This window comes from Coloeus monedula (assembly GCF_965178545.1).
Source record: "Coloeus monedula genome assembly, chromosome: 4".
Taxonomy (NCBI): Eukaryota; Metazoa; Chordata; class Aves; order Passeriformes; family Corvidae; genus Coloeus; species Coloeus monedula.
The window spans coordinates 62502956-62522552 of record NC_138784.1 but is presented as its reverse complement, the minus strand read 5'-3'; the positions used below and the strand labels follow the sequence as shown (position 1 = coordinate 62522552).

The following is a 19597-nucleotide window of genomic DNA, read 5'->3' as shown; positions in this document are numbered from 1 at the left end:
AACTAAGTATTTACACCAGGTATTACCACTTGCAGCCAAGCAACTACCAGTTCCCTTCGACGCAGTCAGAATAATTACGAGACCAGACATTTACAGTATGTGCAAAGTTTCTCTTCCTGATCTTTTATAAGCTCAAACATTAAAACTTATATTAAAATTCCATTTATCCCAGAAAAACAAAATACAGAAAATAAATAAAATGCATTGTTTATTATCAATAATAATAAAGAGGTGCTTATCTTGCTGTATTCAGCATTGGTGCAGCCTCATCTTGAACACTGTATCCAGTTTGACGTCCCGCAATTTAGGAAGGATGTGAAGCTACCTAAATGTGTCCAGAGGAGGGCAACAGATCTGGTGAAAGGACTGGAGGGATTGTCCTATGACGGATGGTAAGGATTTGGGCTTGTCTAGTTCGGAGAAAAGGAGTCTGAGGGGCAACATCATTGCCCCTACACCTTCCTAAGCACAGGAAGCAGAGAGGGAGGTGCTGAGCATTCCTCCCTGGGATCCAGTGACAGGAGGTGTGGGAATGGTTCAAAGCTGCATGAGGGGAGGTTCCAATTCAGTATTAATCATTTCCTTAACAAGGTGTTCAAATAATGGAACAGGCTATTTAGAGAAGTGGTCGATGCCCCAAGCCTGTCAGTGTTTAAGAGGCATTTGGACAATGTTTTAGCTTTTGGGTAGCCCTGAAGTGTTCATGCAGTTGGACTGGATTTATTGTTTTAGGTCCCTTCCAACTGAAATACTTTGTTCTATTGTGTGCTACTCTATTTTATCCTATCCTATCCTATCCTATCCTATCCTTTCCTATCTTCTGATTTGATTTTTGCATTAACCTGCTTTATAAATAGAGAATAACCAACTTTTTACCACTAAGGAAGTCTAATTTCTAAAACTGTAACTTATGAAAAAATACATGTTGAGTATTACATTTTGCAATGCCTTATATGTACATACCTAGCTATAGTTTTTATGATGCTGTCAAGCTCGTCAGAAGAGGGAGGATTCCGACCTCCAGGAGGGAAGACAAGATTGATGGGGTCAAACAGTCGAGATAAGGATTTTGACAGATAGGCAGCTTCATATTGTTGCAGTGAATCTTTCAAGGCCTTTTCTGGACTTTGGATATAGGAAAAGGTTACTACATTTTAAATTAAAATATACAATATCATTAAATCTTTCCAGACATACAAACTTTGCCATAATGAACCTGTTTTTCCTTTCTACTCTTTAAACATACGCATATGAAAAACATTCTTCTGGTAAGTCTCCCACTGACTGCTCAAGAACATATTTAAGTCAATACAATTCTCATATAAAATATTCATTTTATCTTACATAAATCTAGAAGTCCTAATAGAATTGATGAGCTTGTTTCAATTTGATCTTTCTGATATTACTTAGATCATGTTTATTCTATGATGTCAAAACTAAAAACTGTGAATCATAACAACTGAGCATTTGTCACACTCAAATGATTGCAGTGTCATTAGGAAAAAGCTACTGCTGTAATCACAATCCATACAAAACTGAATTTTCAGCATTCTCCTATTCTTTTCACCCAAAGAGACAAAAAGACTGAACTTGTTCAAAAGTCAGAGACTTTATGAAAGACAAGACAACCCAGCACCATTAGATATACAGCCTAATGAAAAGCCTGCAGCTCTAAAATAACATTAGAGCAGTAACTGCAAGAGGGGAAAAAAAGTCTTAAAAATTCTCCCACAGTGACAATTTGAATAACAGTAAGTTTATAAAAATATTCTGTTTTCTTACAGTTTGCAAGATTTATATTTTATAGTCTTACAGTTCATAATACGTACTCATAATCTTCATTTTTTTGCATGAATATGTCCTGTGCATCTTCTTCCATTTGTTGTAGTTCAGCAAAAAGATCAGTAGTTCCACTTGTGTTAAAATTCCTCTGAATATTTTGACTGTATTGTTGGAGGCGCTTCCACAAGTCATTATAAAGCCTCAGTAATTTAGGGTATTCTCCTTCAAATGCTTGTTTCAAAAACATAGAGGCTGCAAAATAAAGCAGTAAGCAATACACAATGCTAAGTTCAAACTAATCTTTTTATTCATATAAACAATGTTATCCTAAGATTAATATTAGTAATGTAATATTTATAATTAATTTCAAAGTGACATAACTATAATATTAAATGCACTTGACAGAGGATCTAAAGCACCAGTATAAAACCCACAACTGGAAGACTGGATATGAAAAGCTTTTTTTATTTTGTACAGTAAATGTTTGGTATCAAACTTAATTATTATCATCATTCATTTAAAGCCAAAGTGTAATTGGAAATCTCTAAATCTAGAGATTTGCTAACAATATCTTGATGGAGGAAAAGTGTGGGGCTGTGCAACCTTGAAGATAACAATTTAAAACAGACAAAGATAACTCCTATGAACCAAAGTCTTCAGAAATGTAATGAGGGAAGCATATGCCTTTATGTACACTTCTTAAAACAAGGTATTTAATATGCAATTCCTAAACTTGTCAAAGAATGACAAAGCAAACAGAAAAAGAAGCATTATTTTCAGCCTAGAAAGGCTTGCCACAAGTAACAGGAAATGAAACAAATGTACAACTGCTTTAGCAACTGTTAATCTTGATCTAACGTCACTCATACTCTATAGATTTCCCATTACATTAGGAGATTAACACTGTTCCATTCATTCCTAGGTTTTTCAGGTTCCAGACATCTGCCCCATTTCACCCAGCCTGTGCTTTCAACTCAAATATATACTAATTTTGAATATTGGAGGATTCACATTTATTATCAAACACAAGAGTTATTGTAGGTAACGAAGCTATGTTTACAAAGATTATCCCAACCTCACAAAAGCAGATCATGATCTAATAGCAAACCTTGTAAACTGCCATAAATTCCTATTTTTACACTATTTTTCTGATATCTCATCTTCCTCTGATATATATGATCCAGAATCTGACTGATGTCAATAGATTCAGTCACCAGAAGTTTATGTTAAAAATGAACATTCTCATGTAGATGCCTTGCTTAAATGAAAAAATTTGCTTACTGTAAACATTATCTCCCCAAAACTTAGCTGTATCAAAACAAAAACATTGTTCACATTGAAAACCCCCTATAAATGTTTATATAAAACACATTATTAAAAACTGCAAGTAATAAAATAGTTTTGAATAGCTGTTAGAAAAAGTACAGCTGACAAAATGTAAGAGTTCCCTCAGTTCCATAGTGTTGGTTGGTGCCATTAACTGATGTCATAATTTTACAATCTTAAAACTGAGTGCTGAGAACAGGTAGCACGTGTTCAGTTTGAACACAGGAGGCTCAGGGTATGTACATACTGCTCTTAAAGCAATGCTAAGGCAAACAGTAAAATTAATATGTTTTAACACAAGATGCATACATTTTCTTTTGGGAATCATCTCGTTACTTAGCAACCACTGAACATGAATCCACCAGCTAGTTCCTAAAAATTATACTGCTGCTATAAAGCCTGGAAGGTCCAAATTTTGAAGGGCCAGTGCAATAGCTGAGATCACAGATAAATGCACATCTAATGCACTTCGCCTCTATGAGCAAAAGATTAACTTTAAACACTCTATGCAAACGTGAAAGATACTTTTATGAAAGTACCAAACTCACCTATGATCCAACTGCATGCTGCATTAGCATGTTCTGGTAATAGAACTGCCTTATGTTAACACATTATTTATATTTAATATTCCTTGATTGTATCTGCTATTTATGTATTACACATGCAGAGAAAATTGTGTATAATCAGAACACCAGCTGATTATCTGTATTTATACAAGACAATTTTGAAGTAACTAAAATCCTGTTTATAACGGTATCCAAAAAATGGCTGAAATCTGATTTTTACAACCAATCAGTGTTTAACAAGAAAAGACTAAGAATTTATCTTTAAAATCAAATTACTGATTTTGAATTTGGCAAACCTACTTGCTTTAGGAAGTATAAATGTACTAACATTTTTACCTCCACATACAGTTCGAAAAATACTTTTTGTTATTAGATAACTATTTAATGAAACAGAAAATATTTCTTTCTGAAAATTCAAACCTAGTTTAGGAGGATCCTGTTGGGTTACAAACCCAGAAGTTTCAAACACACAGACCTTGTACTGAGTGAACCACTGCTATAGTTCTGGTAGAGGAGATACCAAGCAAAGGGCTTACTGAAAAGCAAGATTCAAAATAATTACAGAACACATTAAAAATCATTTATACTGAATACTTACAGTCTGTTGCTGACTGAAACTGAGAGGAAAGTGTCTGGGTTACTGCAGTCCAAAATTTGTACAAAATATCAGACTGGCCATCCTGAGAACAAGGGACAAAAGGAATACAAGTTTCAAAACATATCCTTTTCAAAGAATCTCAAACAATGCAAATCTTCCAGTCAAAGCTGCTCCTCATCACTGGGAATAAAATCGAAGTGAAATCTGAGAAATTTCCCTCAGGTTTTAGAGCTAGAAAAAGCATTGGAGAAAGAAAAAAAAAAAAAGTTTCAGTCTTGTCTCGAATGAAATTTTTTCCTCCAAGTCTGAGAGAAATGCTCCCAGCTCTCTAGGGGTATGAGAGCAGCCCGAAGCAGCACACCTCAGGAGATGTGTTAGAAAATCTCTTTGCACTGCAGTGACCTTCCCATTCCGTGGGAGTTCTCGTGCCAGCTACACCACAGCAATTATTTACTGCCATTACCCTGAAAACTCCGACCAGGGACTAAACCCACTGCGTGCTGCACACAGAGCAGCTGTGGTTCCCAAAAACATAAAACACATGAAAATACAGTGAACTTCACAGCTGCCTGGTGCCAGCAGGGCAGAAGTGGAGGTGGAAACAAGGGAGCACACCAAAGGACAGGTAGGCAGAGGCAGGCTACTTCCCTACTGCCCCCAACATCTGGCACTTAGAATCAAGCATTAAAGCATGGTTTTTGATCCCTGTCTGTGTGCTTGAGGTAGAAAAAAAATTCCAGGAGATGAGGATGAGTATCCTGTCCTGCCTGCTTGTTAGATACTTGGAAGACTGTTCAGTGTTGTCATGGGAAGAGAAAACCCGCTCTGAACAGAATGGTTTTCTTCTGTGTATGGTGGAATGTCATCCACTGACCCTATTGCTACATTAACCAGTTGGACAAAATCAATATAGGAATGATAATCAGAAAAGAAAAAAAAAGTCAGTTCATCTTCTGCACTGCCCAGCAGTACCACAAAAAAGTGGAGATAATCTATTATATTTAAAAGTATGGCTACTCCAAAATGAATTACTACTACTGAAGATGATAAAGGAAAAAAAATGCTCTTTTCACTTGCAGTGGCAATAACAGGCAAAGAAATGAAGGTCTTTAGAATGTCATTCATTAAGATGTACCACTGCATCCCTCTTGAAGATCTGTTCATTAAAAGAGTGCAAGTTCAAGCACGAGTTTCAGTTAAAAAAAAATCATCTTAAAGAATTAATATAAACCTGAAAATCAGTTAAAGGCATACTGATACAGCTAAAAGTAATGATAAAAAATAGGATTATCATCATAAACTCTACAATTAGATGAGGAATTCATCCAACTCTACTCCTTATCACTAAAGATAAACAAGTATAAAGTTTATAGGTCATGCGTTAAGAATTGAGAGAGAACATCTTTTATGCTGTTGAACTCAAAATGTACAGTAATTAACACTGAATGCTAAAATAAACTGGGATTACAGAATCTCATTTTTGACTGCTTGAGGACAATGATGGATTTAGAAACTGAAGTAATTTATTTTATAGCTATGTTTGTATTTTCTGTAAAATTATACTTGACTTTCATAAATGGGCAAAGTAAAATTAGAATATCAGAAAATGATTCAGAAGGTTCACTGCATAAAATCTCTTTTCTTTGGTAAATTTATTGCTATAGCATAAACGTGAAATTACTTAATTCTTTATTTCACAGTTTCAAATTTAGAACATGAAGACTAGAATAAAACAAATGGCCTTTCACATCAAGTATAAATTAATCGGTTTTCATGTTCTCTATTCCAACCTGGAACAATGGTTTCCTATTGAGCATGGTAACTCAATTCAAATTCTAAATAATCTAATGGAGGTGGAAAAATACTTACAAAGCACTTTCAAACAACTTTTTTTCATTACTGTAATCACCATCTACATCTCCGTCACAGTCTCAGCAGAAAACGCAGTGATTAAAGGGTCCAGAAAACAAATAGCCATGTACCCTGCACATCAACATTCCTATCCTGTCAGATTCAACATGGTGACAAGTAACAGTAACATACATGTGATGACATTTCATGTTGCTGTGGAAATACATAACTTTTCTATGTATCTCTATATACATATATAATATAAATTCAGACATACATACATACATACATACATACATATGTTCTCAGGCATAGATAGCCACACCCATACCAATTAGCCTCTGCTCATTATCTTGTGTCTTCTGACCTGGGAAAATGGTGTTCATTAACTGGACCAGAATTTTGTAGTGAAGAAGGCCCTCATGGCTCAGCTAGCCAACTGTATTATGTATGAGGAGAGACAGAAGGGAAAAGCTACGTGGAAAAGTCACGTAACATTTCATACTGACTGACTACTCAGTCAAAAATGTTTAGGGGAAAAAAATAAATGCCCTGGTTTCAAACCAACTAAAATCACTATCTACAGAGTGCTGGTTGCTTCTATAACACATGATACGAGATTTCAGTTTGTCCAGTGCTGAGATGCAGTCTCTCTGGAGGTGAAATATAGCTGCTGATTAACAGCACAGAGAAGACCATGTAAGAGCATTTGTGGCAGGAACTAGAGAATACTGTTGCCTACGCATACACCAGGGGGTATTTAAGTGGGTGGATTGGAGCTACCAAAACTAGAATACAGCAAGGCATTAGCATTAGGTACTCCTGAGGGAGTAAGAAGTGCCATATGCAACCATGACCATCCAGAAACAATTTATTTTGTTTAAATCTGTAATTTCTTTTGTGTACACATTAATTTAATATACTACTTTTTAAAGTACATTTAAGACTCTCACTGCTTGTTTTTTAAATAATGTGTTCTAATAAGGATTAGATATATGCCTGTATGAGAATTATAATTTAACTGCTTAAAATGTGATGTGCAATTCCATTTGACAATAATCAATACTAGAAAATGATGCAGAAAGGGTAGCAAAAGGAGTGTTTTTCTCCAGCTTAGCAGGAAATTAAAGGAATGTCCCTTGTACTGGACAACTTCTTCAAGGACTGAAAAAGATAGGCAGGATGAATATGGAAGAGGAGAAGGCAGTTCTGCTTGCCTGAAATGTACACAGCAAATCTACTGGATTATCTTAATGCAATGGAAAGTTTATAAGCCTTCCCCTGTGCTTCACATGCAGCATTGTGAGCAGCAACTGACAGTATCAGAAAGTAACTGCTCTTTTGGGCCTTTCGCTTTCAAAAAACTAAAATCAGCTAGTTAAAATTACCTTCTTGTCATCTTCCCATCTGTAAATAATGGATATAGTCCTCCTCTACACTTACAGCAAATATCCTCAGCGGCAGACAATGTATGGGAGCATTGGGTACATCCACATTTGTGATTCAATGTGTAGATAGGACTCTTTTTGGTCCAAAGCTGTCTTGTGTCTAATACTTGTTGTCTTGCAGAACACACTGAAGTGTGCTAGCAGACTAACTTCCACTATTCAAGGAATACACTACTTCATAATTATCTTAAAAAGAAGAACTTCTGCAATTAAATAGCTTTTTGCCGTATATCATCATGTATTTGTAAAATAACCCAGAAGGATGTACTAATATTTCTATCAATTAATATTCTGAGACTTTAAATCAAGAATTTTCAATTTCTCTTGCTTCTGAAAATGAAATAAAATTGAAAGATGTTAAATTACTTACACCCCCTCCAAAATAAAAATGCTTGCTTTGAAATCTAGTCACAAGCAGATTAACATCTTGTGATACAATCCCTTGTAGCAGGAGCAGCTGACAAGATGAGTAATGAACTGCATCCGATTATCTTTTCAGCTCTGTAGCAATCATTTTCCAACAGCTTCCTATGCCATAACCAACAACACTGGAAAAAGGTCACCGTTCTGTCATACTGCCCCCCTCCCGAGTATGTGTTTAACAACACAGAGAACACATAAACCTTTGGAAGCTGAGGCGTTGTTATCTGGCACAAAGCTGCCTCAGGTGCATACTGCGTACATAGAAAGCCTACATAAAACACCCGTACATAATTGAAAGTCTCCCAGAAGGAAATTATTGCACATTAGCATAAAATATAATGTTATTTCCTCTTGTCATGCGATACATTCTTTCTTCAACAAAAGAATCTTAACTGTAATTGATGGCATTTAAAACTCATGGTAGGCAAGATTCAGGTTGACATATACATATTTTCTCCATCATGAAATACAACCAAATTAAATCTATGAACATTAATTGCAAGCAATTGTAAGACTATAATGGCAAAACAGAACTTTCCCCCCAAACCAGATCCATTTCACTCAGCAATTTTTGAATTAACGATACTGTCTGTTCGCAACTTTATTTTGATCTCACAGCACAGAAAATCTGAACATAAATCATACTTTGTACTACTACGAAATGGTGGGGAAGTAAGATCAGCCACAGAAATGGCTATTTCCTAATAAAAATCTGTTGTGAAAATGCTCCTATGCCTAAAGCACACTTATATAAACTAATATCTAACAACAAAAACTGTGAATTAAAAATACTGTTGCTCTTGTTCCTGTGACCAGTGACCACTTTATTCCCCAAAACCAAACAGCTGAGCAGGCACTTACATGATTTAGTAGCCCCTATGCAATCCCTTATGCAGTGCAAGACAGTTTAGATCTGTCTTCCTCTTGTTAATTCTTTATTTTCAGAAATGAACTGAACAACTGCCCAGCAACATAAATTAGGGCAACCCTCTGTCATTCTCACCTGCTGGACAGCTGGCCACAACCAGGGGAATGGAAAGATACTTTTGACAGACATATGGACTATAGACACTTAGCTACTTTTAAGTAGCCACTTGCATCTGTGCAGAGTAAAATAGAAAAACACAACAATCAGACTGCACTCTAGCCCAGCCACTGTAATTTTCCCCTTTTCCATACTGTCCAAAAATTTGGTACTCGGTCACACATACTATTCACACAGGAATTATTTGTTCATGAAAATGATACCCATAAATCAGACAAAATATGTCCAGCAGGCTAGACCACAAATGACGATGCATTTTTTCAACAGTAGGCTCACTTTATTGTGTATGTGAACTGGACAATGTTTATCTTTATTAAAATAATAGATGCAGGTAGTTTGTTCGACTTCCATTATATATCTTACTTATGTGAAATTAAAAATATGCTTAAGTGCTTTGCTGAATCAGAGCCATAACCAGTAATGCACTAAAAATATTTTCACTTTATATAACTATTTCATTTCAACTATTACTATAAAGCCACTATTGTCAATACTCGGCACAAACAGTAACTCTGCGCAACTTTCCCATAATAGAGCAGGTATTAGATAAAACATTTAAGATTCTATAATAGAACAACAGAATTAACTAGGTTGGAAAAGACCTTTGAGATCATCAAGTCCACCCTATGACCTCCACCTTGTCTACTAAACCATGGAACTGAGTGCCATATCCAGTCTTTTTAAACACCTCCAGGGACTGCTACTCCACCACCTCCCTGGGCACCCCTGTCCAATGCCCAATCACTTTTCCTGTGAGGAACTTTTTCTCAGTGTCCAGCCTGAATTTCCCCTGGTGCAGCTTAATAACACTGCCTAATGCCAGTGCCAGGAGACATCTGGACAGTGATAGTTCATCCTGCTCTCTGTCCCAGGAACTCCACGAGGCTCCAGTCAGATCATTCCTCCAGTCTCCTGAGGTCCCTCTTGACGCCAGCAGGACCCTCTGGAGCATCAGGCACTATTCCCAGTTTAGTGTCATCAGCAAACCTGCTGAGGGTACACTCTGGCCCATCATCCAGATCACTAATGAAGATCTTAAAACAGGACCGGACCTCGTACTGACCCCTTGAGGCGGGTACACCACTGACCCACTGCTAGACTCTGCACCACTGATCACCACTTCCTGGGCCTGGCCATTTGACTGGGCCATTCATGATTAATCCCACATTGATAAAAAGCTGAGGTTCAGAACACAGTGCAACTGGGAGAGCCTGTAGACTCAATCATCTTCTATGCAATGACGGGTGGTAAGGAAAGGATTTAGATCAGTATTCTTTTACTGGTATGGAATGAATGGGTGGGGAGGGGAATTTATATTTATCTATTAATTTTTTTTTCAGTAGTCCTTTTCTCTTTAGTGCATGGTATTACAGCACATAAGCAGACTTGTTAATAGTGTGAAGCAACACTATTACTCAGATTGATGCATTGACTGCATAGATTTGAAATTTAGATTCAGTGTTGCCTGCTTGCAAGATTATAGAAAAAACTACAGACTGACACAATTAATGTGCTAAACCCCTTCTCACTCACATGAAAACGATTTGTTTTCCCAGTTCAAAAAATATAACCCATTTTCACTAGCAGTTACTAATAAGTTAATAAATCACTGAACAGTAGTGGGCTGAGTATCAGTAACATCAGAGGGAAGATATTAGAAGATCTGTATTCACTGTTACTATACAATAATATTAATGCTAAAGCCTGGAAAACTGATTTCAAGTCTCTTCAAACATAAAAACACCTTACCTCATTTTAAAAACCCATATCGAACTACTAATTAACTTTGCTATTACTAAATGAAATTAATCTCTTTAGCTCTGTTCTTAATATAACTATTTAGTATCTGACATTAAGCATCATCAAGGTATCTCTCAAGGAATGACAATAAAAGTACCCCCCTTCTTCAGTATTAGACAAGAATGTAAGAAGATGCTGAAAGGACATATATTTATTTTTACAAATGTCTCTATTTCCTCTACACTGTAAATTTAGAACTTAATGAGTATCATTTCCCATCTGTGAATTATCATATTTGTGTGTCTAAAATAGCTATTTTAACATTCAAATAATAAATCTGACCCACTGATTCTAAACTGGCTCCTACTTCATGACAACCACTTCCAACTTATTTTTCCCTGTAGAAATTTTGATACTTTGAGTAGAATGTGAAAAGCATCTTTATTGTGAAGCCTCTTTGAAATGTAAAACAATATAGTGAATATTACCATGCAGCCAGTTGCTGCAGGCTCCTGAAATCAGGCTTTGCATACTAATACATACAGTGTTTTCTATCTGTAATCAAACGCTCTGCCATGGAGAAATGCGGGACTTGCGAATGTTGCTCTAAAAACAGAAGACATTTAAAGGACAGTCTAAATATTTTTTCCACCAATAAAGCAACAATGCAAATGATTTAACAATTTCATACGGCAAGATCTTATGGGACAGAAATAAGGAAATCTATTTGCACTATTTCTATAGCAACACAATTGCCAAATGTTAGACTGTGAACAAAAAGCCATCATCCTCAGTAGTGTAATTAATCAGTAAAGACAAATTCTGAGTGTATTTTCAATAACCTTTTTCTATATCCTTAAAGTAGTCAGGATTAAATTTCTTAAAATAAGAGTGAATTTAAATTTCTAATGCTGTTTACGTTATACATTACAGGTGCAGAGATGTCAATAAATGACACTGTGATTTTAAAAATGACCTTGATTTTTTTGTTTTACTGCAGGGCACAGAATTTCATTACACTGGGTTGATCAGTTTATATCCAAGGTGTAATAGTTTCTAGACTTTCAGCAGTAGCGCAACATTTTAAAAAGGTCTCTTTATGCAGGTGACAAAACAAAAGCTGGTTTGCTTTTTTTTTTTTAAACCTTCTTGACTAGAATATAAAGTTAAGACTCTGCATTCCATAGAATACTGGAATTCTTAAGCGATTCCTCAGAAAAACCAACTTGTAAGGAAGAAAAATACTTAGGTATTAAACAGTGTCCTAGATCTTCAAAACTACTTAAAACATTAATTAATCTTTCCATATTCCTGCAAGATATGCATCAACTGAAAATAAATGAACTTAGTATTCAAAAGCCAGTAACTACCCCAGGGATTTGACAGCTTTCTTCTACCCAGAGAAATGATTTAGTATGTACAGCTTCAATTCAAACTATGCTTTCACCTTGACTACTCCATATCCCCTCCAAGGATGAAAGGGTGGTTTGTTACCATGTCCACTCAGCCTGGAGCTGTTAAGGTAAGATTGACAAGAATGATGATAAAAGGCAGCACTTCTGGTAAATGTATTTCTTTTCCAATGGCAAGCTGACTAAAAACCAACTGACTTAATAATTTGCAGTCATCACTGATCTGCAATTTGCACAAACACCACCAAACCAGAAGTGAAAAAGAACAAAGGTCATTATTACCTACTAACCCACGCCACCTCCACACCATCCCTTTTCTTCACAGCTGCACATTTCTGTCAGAGAAACAGAATTAAAGTTCTAGAGAAATCGTAGTGTCATTAGAAAACCATTGCACAGGCTCTGACCCTCCCATGTGAATTAGAATCAAATTACTTTTAGAATGGCTGTCTGGGCACACAGATCCATCCAAAATGAGAATTGGGACTTTTAACTGCTATGATCTTTTTCGCTCTTTAAGAGTTCTCAAAAATCCTGCAAGTGAATTCAGCAGGGCAATTTGTAGATCTGAAACAAAGAGCATCTTCAATATTTTGGGAACCAAAAACCTGCTCATCCACCTGTGTTTAGATCTTCACAAAGTACCTCATTATTGCTTAAATAACAAACAGAAATCACAGCAGAAATGATGTGCAAGTAATCCAATTCTGCTTCTACAAAAAATACTGAAAAACAAATCATATACTTGCAATAATTGGTGAAAACCATACTATTTTCTGAATTCACAGAAGACAATAATTAGATTATTTTTCAATTTTTTCCACTTGGGATTATTTTTTAATTGGGTCAACTGAATGTGAATATGTGATGATAGATGTGAATAATTTCAAAGCAGCAACATTTTTTAACAAGTTTGGACAGGGAGGAGAAATAAGAAGGTGAAATATAAGTACACTCTGTCAATAAATATCTATATTTTCCATTTATTTTCTTTATCTTATGTAATGCTGAGGACATTTCTTTCTGTGTCGTTAACACCTCATATTGCCAGTGTTGACAACTCAGGAAAAAAGCCTGCTTACTCACCAAACATTCATCAGCAGCAGCAATGATAAGAGCCCTCCACAAAGTACATAATAACACTCCCTACAACTCTCAGCTCACTTTTTTACCCAGAGGCTTACATAAACGACAGGGTTTGTGATGTGCCTTGGTTGCAAACAGGACAGCCAAAGGCGAGCAAGGACAGATCTGCCTGTACTTTTCTGCCCAGCGGAGAGACCCCAGCTCATCCTTTCTACTGACCACCCCAAACCCCCACTAAAAATGATTTGCTGCTTTTCAGGCTGCTTTTCTCTTTGCAGAACTGTTCTCTGACGCCTACGTAGGAGTGAAGGACCCAAAATAGATGAGGAGCAAAGATCATTTTCAACTCTTTTACAAGGGGCTAAGAAGGACTCTTATCTCTAATTAGGAAGGTGGCTGTCACAGAATATGTTCTGCTGAGATTTACACTGAAGTCAATTGTAGTTTAGGCATTACAACAGCTGAGGAAGGATTAGTCACTACACATTAAAAGAGAGAAGCAATAAAGCAGAATAAACTGAAGTAACTTATTAGCTCTCTGAAAGTGAATGAAGCAATTGAAAGAAGTGATATAAATAACCAGTCATTAGGTGAACAAAAATATCAAATTTACATTATTTAAATCTTATTTGTAATTTTAATTTTTACTCTTAACATTATGACAGCATTAACCCTACCTTTTAAAAAATATGTGCAATGAAAACTCTATTCATTTTCCCCAAAACTAGAAATCAGAACTCCATGAATTCTGAATTCTTTTAGCACTATTCAACTAAAATCTAGTCATTAAAGGCCTTTTTTTCTTACAAAAAACCCAAAAAATGTCCATTCAATCGTATTTCTCCTTTAAATAGTTCATAGATTTGTTAAAAAATCAAATCTGTAATTTAAATGTGTAAAAATTAATAATGAATCTATAGTTCATGACTAATATGAAATGAAGCTTTTAGAAGGTACTATGAGCGCATAATTTCTTTTCAAGATTTCATTAATTTCATATTGTGACAAAGGAAAAATACCAAAATCTAGACCTGCAAAGGGAAAAAATGTGCAGTATAAATTTAATCTCCAGATTCTTCCATGATCCTCATGTAAGCCTGAGTCTGTTACTCAACTCTTGGCCACATCTAAAGCTGGTAAAAATTGGAAGGGAATTCTGTAGGAGAAATCATAGGATAGAAAAGATGCAGGTGTTGTTGTTGCCCTCTTGCTGAACTGCAGTATTTAAAATCTTCCAAGTTCTGTACCTCAGTTTCTTCATCTGTCAGGTTTTGTTTCCTTTGTTCTTTTAAAAAAGAGAGTTTTTGTGAATCCTTTAATTAATTAGCTAGTGCTTTTAAAACTACATTCTTGGATACAGCATGATACAACACTACTAAATATTAAGGTAACAGGTAATAAGAAAGCCGGAAAGCACATGTTTGAGATCATAATACAAAATTAGAAAAACTGCAGGCTGTGCTATCTGTGAAGAGAAAGACACAAAAAACCCCCAACGGAAAAAGGGAATGATGACTTAAAAAAAAAAGGCAAGTAGCTTCCTTGCTATTAAAGGACTTGTGCTTTAAAAAGGCTGGGTCTCCTCCTCTCCTATGCTTCCTAGGATGATACTTGCACTGCAGTAATCAAAACAAGGAAGCAGATGGACAGGCAAAGTGGTACTGCAGCTGCTGCAGAAGATGACTATAATAATAATGTTGACATCAGTAACAGTAATTAGTGCACAGACTGTAGAGTGGATGATTCGTTTTCCTATCTTCTGGAGTGGGCATGCTGCTCTAGCAAATGGGCACAATGTTAGTACCTTTGGCTTGTTTTGTTCATTTGCTCAGTTTATTAATGAAATTGAATACAATAAGAAAATCCAACTTCTCTTCCCCTCCAGAACACTTGCTGAAGAAAACACGTTTCAGTTTGGTTTAATATGAGATGGAATCTTCATTAGTAAATGGCAAAACACCAATTTCTTATTTATATCTAAAACAATTCATACTCTCCCATACAGCCATCTGTACATATGCTCCTGAATTTCAGCAGCATGCAGTACTTGCCTGGTTTTGTCTGAACAACAGTTCTACTCTTTGGTGTGACCTCACCCACCTGCAGCCTGGTGCTGCACCTTTTTCAAGAAACACCAGAACAAATGGTCTGTGAGAATGTCCAAGAAAAACACTGTGCATACTGAACCATTTCAGGCAAGAAGTAAAGCATCAGTGCCATCAGCAGTACTGTGTCATGCTGAGAGAGTTCTGCTAGCTGAACATGTGCTAAGGATGTACGACTCCTCCTTAGCTGCCCCACTGAGAATGACCATGTCCACCCTGGCACTATACTACACCAAAACACTCACCAAAGAGCAATGTAATTGGAAGAGTGATAACCGTGGAAAAGTAAATAGATGGATTTTATTTGGGAAATACAATTTTTCACTTAGATGCAATCCTGCAATATGAACTTAAAGTGAAGGAAGAGTAATCAGAGAGATCATGGAACAGGCTTAGCATAAGACAACCCAATAAGTCTTTTATTTTCTAATGAGTTTTTCCTTACCCTGCTTACACTGAAATTCATTTTCCCTGGTCATTTAGTCTCCAGGATGATAAAATATTTTCTTTGGCTTCCCTCAATTATCAACCTCAAAAACTGGAAAAGCTCCTTCTTCAGCTGGTGAAAAACTCCTTTTCAAGTGATGTTTTGCAAGAGGGAAGAGTGAAAGTGAGAAGCACGGGTACAGGGTGGGAGCCACTCATTTTTTGAAGATCATTTTTCGAAGATCATTTTTTGAAGCTCCCTTTCCATCCAAACTTCCTGAGCCTTTCAGCATTTCTGGTCTGTCTCCAGGTTTCTGCTGATCCACTGAAGGGCTGATCCACCCAGGCAGCAATAGATATTTTTTGCCATATTGAACTTTTTTAAATTAAGAAAATATGCTAAAAGTTTCAAAACTTTTTAAGGGGGGTTGTGGGATTTTTTTGTTTTGTTTTTTTGTTGTTGTTGTTGTGGTTGGCTTTGTTTGTTTGTTTGAACACAAAAAGAGAAGCTTGAAGTGCCTCATAGAAAAGTGATGCTCTGTGCAACGTCTTCTGGAAATGGGCTTAAGAGACAGATAAAGGCTGTATTTAACCTTCATTATTTGCTTTCATATTGAGAAGACCACGTTTGCATATGAAGAGCTTCCCCAAGTTATTTCAAATATTAAGGCCATGTAAATTAAAAATCCAGTTATACACTTGGCAAGAGATGTCAGCAGGAACACATCTTTTGTTTTTGCTCTCTTTTACTAAGGTAGATGAGACGGTTTCATAATCCTGTTCCTAACACTGAAGGAGACCATTAATCAAATTATTCCAAATATGAATTAAAAAAAATGCAAATGAATGGAAAATAATAGGTATTCAAAAGAACAGCCATGATTATTTTTCAAGGGAGAAATTGTCAAGAAGTGAGAAACAGATGGCTGAAAATGATAGATGAAGACACATTCTCCTATGCAAACGAACAGATTTAATTAATTACTCAAATCACATCATATTATAGAATGACATTAATGATCCATACAGTGGTGCCTTGTCAGCTCCCTTTAAAAGAAAACAAAAGAAATTACAACAAAATGAACATGTTTACATCCTAAAGATATAACCCACAGACCCCAAATATATCCTTCAATGTTAGTTTGACTTTCAACACTTTCCCATCAACTTAATTTTAAAAAAATTATGGAACTGTAAAATTGTAAACAAACTCCTCCTCTCATCACATTTTTCTTCACAGATTTACTAAACTATGTTCATCTAAATTAAAACTTTACCTTAACTATCTCCTCTATGAAGCAGACATGTGACACAGGATCTCTTTTCTTTGCCAATACTGTCTGCAAATGCTGCACCTGTAGGAAAGGATTTATTAAGAGAGAAAGTGACATCTAAATTCTTATATCCAAAATTGCATGACAAGACAAACAGGAATTAGCTGCAGAGTACCTGTCCGCAAGCAGCACAGATCTGATCCATGAGTTTCTCCATGTTTGTCCAGAGGGCTGCTCGAAAAGCTGCTGTGTTCCCAGGTGTTGGCATAGCAGCTCTACCAGGGCCACCTAAATTGTTTTTAAACATACACAGCAGCACAATTCAGCTTCCACACATGAAAATTAAAATACTAGAAATATAGATCTCTATGCACTTTGACAGATACTTTTTTTTTTTTTAAAGCAGGCTAAAATACCTTCAGAACAGAGCTTTGTGAATGGCCTCAGATGTTTGAACTGAGAAGTTGACTAAACTCTGAAGTTCAGTGGGGATACTTCATGCTCATGACTGTTACATGCTCTACCAATTTAGACCTCCACAGAAACACCACAGTAATGCCAGTGAGCAGTTTTGCAGGATTTAATAGCAAAGTGAAATGGCAGAAAGAGCATCTGGGAAAAATAAAGGTATTACCAGCTCAGGACTTAAATGCATAGACAAATTGCTAAAAAAAAGTGATTCCTTCCAGCTGAAGGGCATGAAGCTTCTGAACAACCACTTCCCTTGAAAGAGGATGCACTTCTTTATTATGCCACTGATTATGGGTCTGGACCCCCACCTTGTTGCAAGACTTGTTTAAAAAAAATCAAATGTTTGTATCACCAAAGTTCAAAGTTGCCTGCCCACCCAACTCCTCAATATCTTCTGGTATCTGACCTAACTCAAAACTAAATGTTTAATAGTGCAACATTTCTACATATTGAATAGTCTGCTTTGAAACAACTTCCACCTGACAAAAGCATAACAATGTACTTGCAGGTTTCTTCCACTGGTTGCAAATAACTTCAACCTGCAGTCAGTCCTCCCACCAATACAAAGAAAGCAGAATTTGGAGTCATCTTTCCATGAGAAACTGCTAAGAAAATGCCACAAAGTTGTAACCTAATGAGGACAACTTTCTGTGCAAGTTAGGAAGGGGAGGCAGGGAGGAATAAAGGAAAACGTCCGAGCCAAATATCAGACAGTCCCGATTTTGGCTTGCAAAGCCAAATTAAATGATTTCTGAGATATGCCTACTCCCACCCTCTACTGGTTAAAGCAAGCAGGGAAATGTTTCCAGAACAGGCTTGGATGTGAGAGTTTCTTCCATTTTATACATACAGTACTCCTCTAAAAAACATAACCAGTTACCATTCTCTGTAAAACAAGAATCATACCTCTTGTGACTGTTTGAGATGGTTGGGTCAATACTTTGATATCCAAAGCATTTTTTATGTTCTCTTCCAGGACTGTGCAGTATCCATCCACCACATTAGCAATGGTATCTTTCAAAGTCCCAAGATTATGGAAAACCTGAAGAGCAGTTCCCACTTGCGTAGGATTCTGGAGAAAGAAGATATTTTAAAAATAATGATTATCTTTAGCTGTTCTACTGGGATGTTTTAACCATGATGAGACAGCATTTTAGTGGGCAAGTTCATCTTTTAAGTTCAGTCTGCTAATTCATTTTGTTTCAGTTACTGGCATCCTTACCACAAAACAGAGAACAGAGGGTAAAAGGAGACGACTGATTTCCTTTGATCTCTGAGCAATGCTTTGCTTAGATCCCTTTGGTGCTATCCTCAGAATATGACGAATGGAAAGAAAGGAACTGGAAGCCCTGCTGGCAGTATCTAACCTGGGGTGGGCTATCAGCAAGTGATCCAGTAATTCTGGGGTTAGTTACAGTACAACTCTATTCAGCTATGGTGTAGTTAGTAATATTGTTTTAACATGCAGTGCTTGTTACAGTACTGTCACTTAAGTCCCAAATAGTTCATTAAATGTGATACAAGCTTTAAAAAAAGTACTAATGAAAGATAATAAGAAGCAAGCAGGTCAAGCCCCTGCTACTGACTACTGCAGAATTTAAGCTTGTATTTCTACATTTCTATTTCTATTGTTGACAGTAACTTTATTTTCCTCACGGCAGAATTAAGAAACAAAGCAATGCAGTGATTATTTCCAAAGCTTGCAAAAAAAAAAAAAAAAAAAAAGGGCAAAAAAAAGCTCAATACAGAGCAGTGAAAACTATCCAAAAACTGTCCAGGTCCACTATTTAAGAGACCTCTGATTAAGATTGAATCTGATGATAATTCCACTTAGCAACACTAAACACTGGCATGAGTGCTATTTAGCAAGAGAAAAGCCTCAAATTATTGCCTTTGGAAACTAAGCACTGTCATCCATACACTGAATACTGCTTTTTTAATTAGCATTCACAGGCAATTAGTGGAGGGGGCAATCAGTTGATCACACACACATTAGAGATGCAGTCTTTTGTCATTTTTCTTAGTGACTTGTGCCAGCAGTAAA

The 19597-nt window shown here is 36.3% G+C and overlaps 1 protein-coding gene across 1 annotated transcript in view; it reads right to left on the bottom strand.

Moving 5' to 3' along the window:
- Window positions 1-19597, bottom strand: part of COG5 (component of oligomeric golgi complex 5) — a 185545-nt gene that overhangs the window by 43169 nt on the left and 122779 nt on the right. The window contains exons 8-13 of the mRNA XM_082280227.1: window positions 18460-18625; window positions 17258-17370; window positions 17086-17163; window positions 4273-4354; window positions 1830-2034; window positions 964-1125 (exon numbers count right to left, since the gene is read on the bottom strand). Coding sequence (XP_082136353.1) covers window positions 964-1125; window positions 1830-2034; window positions 4273-4354; window positions 17086-17163; window positions 17258-17370; window positions 18460-18625 — 806 coding nt within the window. The remainder of the gene's footprint in view (window positions 1-963; window positions 1126-1829; window positions 2035-4272; window positions 4355-17085; window positions 17164-17257; window positions 17371-18459; window positions 18626-19597) is intronic.